The 6,631-nt window shown below is 55.3% G+C and overlaps 1 protein-coding gene across 1 annotated transcript in view; it reads left to right on the top strand.

The window, feature by feature from the left end:
* The window catches only part of SMC1A (structural maintenance of chromosomes 1A), a 34,273-nt gene that overhangs the window by 1,463 nt on the left and 26,179 nt on the right, over positions 1-6,631 (top strand). The window contains exons 4-7 of the mRNA XM_031065570.1: positions 295-410; positions 1,975-2,178; positions 4,145-4,383; positions 6,285-6,542. Coding sequence (XP_030921430.1) covers positions 295-410; positions 1,975-2,178; positions 4,145-4,383; positions 6,285-6,542 — 817 coding nt within the window. The remainder of the gene's footprint in view (positions 1-294; positions 411-1,974; positions 2,179-4,144; positions 4,384-6,284; positions 6,543-6,631) is intronic.

The following is a 6,631-nucleotide window of genomic DNA, read 5'->3' as shown; positions in this document are numbered from 1 at the left end:
GGGTTTTGGGGGGTTTGGGGCTGGTTTGTGGTGGGTTTGAGGGCATTTCTGGGGGTTTAGGGTGGGTTTGGGGGCATTGCAAGGGCTTCTGGGGCTGCTCTGGGGGTTTGGGGGCATTTTTGGGCATTTTGGTGCATGTCTGGGGGTTTGGGGCTGCTCTGGGCAGGATTTGGGGGCACATTTTGGGGTATTTAGGGTTTGAGGGGCACATTTTGGGGTGTTTAGGGTTTGAGGGGCACATTTTGGGCTGTTTAGGGTTTGGGGGAGCCCCCTGACCCCCCAAATCCCCCATCCCAGGCAGCTCCTCCGAGTACAAGATCAACAACCGGGTGGTGCAGCTGAGCGAGTACAGCGAGGAGCTGGAGAAGCTGGGCATCCTCATCAAGGCCAGGAACTTCCTCGTCTTCCAGGTGGGGAGGGGATTTGGGGGCCGTTTTGGGGTTTTTGGGGCGACGTTTTGGGGTTTTTGGTGCTATTTTGGGGTGTTTGGGGGCGATTTGGGGGTTTTGTGCAGAGTCAGGGGGATTTTGGGGCTTTTCAGGGAGGTTTTTGTGCTCACAGGAATTGAGGACTCCCAGGATGAGTTTTGGGGCGGTTTCCCTAATTCTCCCTCCCCAAAGGGATCCCCCAGGGCCCTGTGGGGATTTGGGGACCCTCCATGAGGATTTGGGGACCCCCCATGGGATTTAGGAACCCCCTGACCCCATAAAGGACCTCAAGGTGATGAAGGAGGAGAATCTTCCCTGAGGGAGACCCCAGACTCCCTATGTGGATTTGGGGGGGGTTTCCCCAATTCCCTCTTCCCACAGGGATCCCCCAAACTCCCCCAAGCATTTAGGGACCCCCTATGAGGATTTAGGGACCCCCTGAGGGGATTTAGGAACCCTCTGACCCTTTTCCCAGGGTTCCATGAAGGAACCACAGGAGCTCCTGGGGCTGTTTGGGATCGGCTGCTCCTGGATGTGCTGCTCTGTGTCAGGATCTCCCACCCCCAGCAGGATTTGGGGATTTGGGAACTCTCCTGTCAGGATTTAGGAACCCTCCTGTGAGGATTTGGGGATTTAGGGACTCTCCAGTCAGGATTTGGGGACCACCTGTGGGATTTTGGGGCTCTCTGGCTCATTTTTTGATGACATCCATCACTATGAAGAACCCCAAGAACAGCGCAGTTTTCTTTGAGGAGATCCCCAGGGATTTAGGAAACCCTGGCCCTGCAGGGATTTAGGAATCCTTCTCAGGGATTTAGGCACCCCTCTAACAGGATTTAGGATCATTTCTGGCCCTCTTTCTGCAGGGAGCAGTGGAGTCCATTGCCATGAAGAACCCCAAGGAGTGCACAGCCCTGTTTGAGGAGATCCCCAGGGATTTAGGGATCCATCTCAGGGATTTAGGCACCCCTCTAACAGGATTTAGGATCATTTCTGGCCCTCTTTCTGCAGGGAGCAGTGGAGTCCATCGCCATGAAGAACCCCAAAGAGCACACGGCCCTGTTTGAGGAGATCCCCAGGGATTTAAGGATCCATCTCAGGGATTTAGGGACCCCTGACCCTGCAGGGATTTAGGGATCATTCTCAGGGATTTAGGAACTTTTCTGACAGAATTTAGGAACATTTCTGACCCTATTTTTTCAGGGAGCAGTGGAGTCCATCACCATGAAGAGCCCCAACGAGCACACAGCCCTATTTGAGGAGATCCCCAGGGATGTAGGGATTCCCTTTTAGGATTTAGGGATTTCCCTGACCCTGCAGGGATTTAGGATCATTTCCTACAGGATTTAGGATCATTTCTGGCCCTGTATCTGCAGGGAGCAGTGGAGTCCATCGCCGTGAAGAACCCCAAGGAGCGCACGGCCCTGTTTGAGGAGATCCCCAGGGATTTAGGGACCCCTGACTGTGCAGGGGTTTTGGCCTCATTCTCGGGGGTTTAGGATCATTTCCTGTGGGATTTAGGATCATTTTTGATCCCATTTTTCAGGGAGCAGTGGAGTCCATTGCCATGAAGAACCCCAAGGAGCGCACGGCCCTGTTTGAGGAGATCAGCCGCTCGGGGGAACTCGCCCCCGAGTACGACAAGCGCAAGAAGGAGATGGTCAAGGCCGAGGAGGACACGCAGTTCAATTATCACCGCAAGAAAAACATCGCGGCCGAGCGCAAGGAGGCCAAGCAGGAGAAGGAGGAGGTGGGAAAGGATGGGAATTTGGGCAAAAAAAGGGGGTTTGGGAAGGGTGAGAATCCTGGGGAAATGGGGTTTGGGAATGGTCAGAATCCTGGGAAAATGGGGTTTGGGAATGCTGGGGAAAGAGGGGTTTGGGAATGGTCCGAATCCTGGGAAAATGGGGTTTGGGAATGCTGGGGAAAGAGGAGTTTGGGAATGGTTGGATTCACGGGAAAAAAGAGTTTTGTGCTGCTGAGCGCAAGGAGGCCAAGCAGGAGAAGGAGGAGGTGGAAACGCTGGAATTTCAGGAAAAAAGGGGTTTGGGAATGGTTGGATTCACAGGAAAAAAGGGGTTTGGGAATGGTTCAACTCGTGGGAAAATGGGGTTTGGGGAATGATTGGAGTCCTGGGGAAAAAGGGGTTTGGGAAGACTGGGAATTCTGGGGAAAATGGGGTTTGGGGAAGGTTTTGAATTCTGGGAAAAGAGGGGTTTGGGAATGCTCAGAATCCCAGGATAAAAGGCTTTTGGGAATGGTTGGATTCACGGGAAAAAAGGGGTTTGTGCTGCCAAGAGCATTAGGCCAAGCAGGAGAAGGAGGAGGTGGGAAAGGATGGGAATTTGGGGAAAAAAAGGGGGTTTGGGAATGCTTGGATTCACAGGAAAAAAGGGGTTTGGGAATGGTTCAACTCGTGGGAAAATGGGGTTTGGGAATGCTGGGGAAAGAGGGGTTTGGGAATGGTTGGATTCACAGGAAAAAAGGATTTTGGGAATGCCTGCAATGCTGGAAAAAGAGGTTTGGGATTGCTTGGAACCTTGGGAAAAGTGAGTTTTGGCAATGCTGGGAAGTTTCTGCACGGACCCTGAACTCCAGAAGCTCCTGGCCAGAGCCAGGCCCAAACCCCAGGCTCGAGAAGTTCCAGGCCCAAGGCCTGAGTTTGAGCAGCTCCTGGGCAGAACCAGGACTGGGAACGTCTGGCCAGGCCCAGGCCCAAGTCCGAGCTTTGAGCAGCTCCTGAGCAGGCCCAGGCCCAAGTTTGAGAAGCTCCTGGACAGAGCCAGGCCTAGGCCCAGCCCAAACCCCAGCTTTGAGCAGCTCCTGAGCAGAACCAGTCCCACGTCCTGGGTCTGAGCAGCTCCTGAGCAAAGTCAGGCCCAAGCCCTGAGTTTGAGAAGCTCCTGAGCAGAACCAGGTCCAAGCCCTGGGTCTGAGCAGCTCCTGAGCGGAACCACACCCAAGTCCCAGCTTTGAGCAGCTCCTGAGCAGGCCCAGGCCCAAGTTTGAGAAGCTCCTGGACAGAGCCAGGCCTAGGCCCAGCCCAAACCCCAGCTTTGAGCAGCTCCTGAGCAGAACCAGTCCCGCGTCCTGGGTCTGAGCAGCTCCTGAGCAAAGTCAGGCCCAAGCCCTGAGTTTGAGAAGCTCCTGAGCAGAACCAGTCCCCCGTCCTGGGTCTGAGCAGCTCCTGAGCGGAACCAGACCCAAGGCCCAGCTCTGAGCAGCTCCTGAGCGGAACCAGACCCAAGGCCCAGCTCTGAGCAGCTCCTGAGCGGAACCAGACCCAAGGCCCAGCTCTGAGCAGCTCCTGAGCGGAACCAGACCCAAGGCCCAGCTCTGAGCAGCTCCTGAGCGGAACCAGACCCAAGGCCCAGCTCTGAGCAGCTCCTGAGCGGAACCAGACCCAAGGCCCAGCTCTGAGCAGCTCCTGAGCGGAACCAGACCCAAGGCCCAGCTCTGAGCAGCTCCTGAGTGGAACCAGACCCAAGTCCCAGCTCTGAGCAGCTCCTGAGTGGAACCAGGCCCAAACCCCAGGTTTAAGAAGCTCCTGAGCAGAACCAGGTCCAAGTTTGAGCAGCTCCTGGCCAGAACCAGGCCCAAGCCCTGGGTTTGAGCAGCTCCTGAGCAGAACCAGGCCCAAGTCCTGGGTCTGAGCAGCTCCTGGCCAGAACCAGGCCTAACCCCCCCTAACCCCCTCTGACCCCTTTTCCGCCCAGGCTGACCGGTACCAGCGGCTCAAGGACGAGGTGGTTCGGGCGCAGGTGCAGCTGCAGCTCTTCAAACTCTTCCACAACGAGGCCGAGATCGAGAAGCTCAACAAGGAGCTGGGGCTGAAGAACCGCGAGATCGACAAGGACAAGAAGAGGATGGACAGGGTGGAGGACGAGCTCAAGGACCGCAAGAAGGAGCTGGGCAAGATGATGAGGGAGCAGCAGCAGATCGAGAAGGAGATCAAGTGAGCAGCCTGGGAGTTTGGGGTGGAAATGGCAAAAATTGGGATGGTTTGGGTGGGAAAAAGTGGAATTGTTTGGGTTGGAATGTTTCAAAATCAAGTTTGAATTCTCATTCGGGTTCCACGGGCAGGGACAGCGTCAGACCTTCCCAGACCAGGTGGTTCCAAGCTGGACAATCCCAGCTGGACAATCCCAGCTTTCCCAGCCTGTCTCCATGGCAGAGGAGCTCCAAAACCCTGGAATTCTTTGGCTTGGGAATATTTAAAACCAGGTTTAAATTCCCATCCAGGTTCCATGGGCAGGGAACCGTCAAACCTTCCCAGTCCAGGTGGTTCCAAGCATTATCTGGTCACAAATGGACAATCCCAGCTTTCCCAGCCTGTCTCTGTGGCACAGGGGCTCCAAAACCCTGGACTGGTTTGGGTGGGAAAACCTGGAATTCTTTGGGTTGGAATGTTTAAAAACCAGGTTTAAATTCTCACCCAGGTTCTGTGGGCAGGGACACCTTCACACCTTCCCAGTCCAGGTGGTTCCAAATCTTGGACAATCCCAGTTTTGTAATCTTGGACAATCCCAGCCTGTCTCTGTGGCACCGGGGCTCCAAAACCCTGGAATTCTTTGGGTTGGAATATTTAAAAACCAGGTTTAAGTTCTCATCCAGGTTCCATGGGCAGGGACACCTTCCCAGACCAGGTGATTCCAAATCTTGGACAATTCCAGCTTTCTAAATCTTGGACAATCCCAGCTTTGTAATCTTGGACAATCCTAGCTTGTCTCCATGGCACAGGGGCTCCAAAGCCCTGGAATTCTTTGGGTTGGAATATTTAAAAACCAGGTTTAAATTCTGGTTCCATGGACAGGGACACCTTCCCAGTCCAGGTGGTTCTAAATGTTGGACAATCCCAGCCTGTCTCCTATGGCAGAGAGGCTCCAAAACCCTGGAATTCTTTGGGTTGGAATATTTAAAAACCAGGTTTAAGTTCTGTTTCCATAGGCAGGGAAACGTTCCCAGTCCAGGGGGTTCCGAGTCTCATCCCACCCCAGCTGGACAATCCCGGCTTTCCCAGCCTGTCTCTATAGGGGAGGGGCTCCAAAACAGGAAGGGAAGGATGCACCAAACCCCAAACTGGGTACCAACCCCAAAACGGGGCACAGAACCCAAAACCAGCTACAAACCCCAAGCCAGGCCCAAACCGCAAACTGGACTCAAACCCCAAATCAGGCCCAAAACCAGGCCCAAACCCCAAAACCAGCCCAAACCCCCAAAACCAGGCCCAAACCCCAAAACCAGGCCCAAACCCCAAAACCAGGCCCAAACCCCAAAACCAGGCCCAAACCCCAAACCGGGCCCAAACCCCAAACTGGACCCAAACCCAAACCGGACTCAAACCCCAAACCAGGCCCAAACCCCAAACCAGGTACAGACCCCAAACCAGGCCCAAACCCCAAACCAGGCCCAAACCCCAAACCAGGTACAGACCCCAAACCAGGCCCAAACCCCAAACCAGGCCCAAACCCCAAACCAGGTACAGACCCCAAACCAGGCCCAAACCCCAAACCAGGCCCAAACCCCAAACCAGGTACAGACCCCAAACCAGGCCCAAACCCCAAACCAGGCCCAAACCCCAAACCAGGTACAGACCCCAAACCAGGCCCAAACCCCAAACCAGGCCCAAACCCCAAACCAGGTACAGACCCCAAACCAGGCCCAAACCCCAAACCAGGCCCAAACCCCAAACCAGGTACAGACCCCAAACCAGGCCCAAACCCCAAACCAGGCCCAAACCCCAAACCCAGGCCCAAAACTCAAACCCAGGCCCAAACCTCAAACTGGACCCACGCCCAAACCGGACCCAAACCCAAACCGGACCCAAACCCCAAACCCACGTGAGGTGCTCCCCAGGGAGAAGGACTCGGAGCTGAACCAGAAGCGGCCGCAGTACATCAAGGCCAAGGAGAACACGTCGCACAAGATCAAGAAGCTGGAGGCGGCCAGGAAGTCGCTGCAGAACGCCCAGAAGCAGTACAAGAAACGCAAGGCCGACATGGACGAGCTGGAGAAGGAGATGCTGAGCGTGGAGAAATCCAGGCAGGAGTTCGAGGAACGCATGGAGGAGGAGAGCCAGAGCCAGGGCAGAGACCTGACCCTGGAGGAGAACCAGGTGTGGTGGGACAGGTGGGGTTTGGGAGGGATGGGGGAGAGCCAGAGGTAGGACAGTGGGGGTTTGGGGGCTTGGGAGGGATGGAGGA

Source organism: Geospiza fortis, unplaced genomic scaffold (assembly GCF_000277835.1).
Source record: "Geospiza fortis unplaced genomic scaffold, GeoFor_1.0 scaffold1580, whole genome shotgun sequence".
NCBI lineage: Eukaryota > Metazoa > Chordata > Aves > Passeriformes > Thraupidae > Geospiza > Geospiza fortis.
This window is presented reverse-complemented; position numbering and strand designations above follow the sequence as displayed.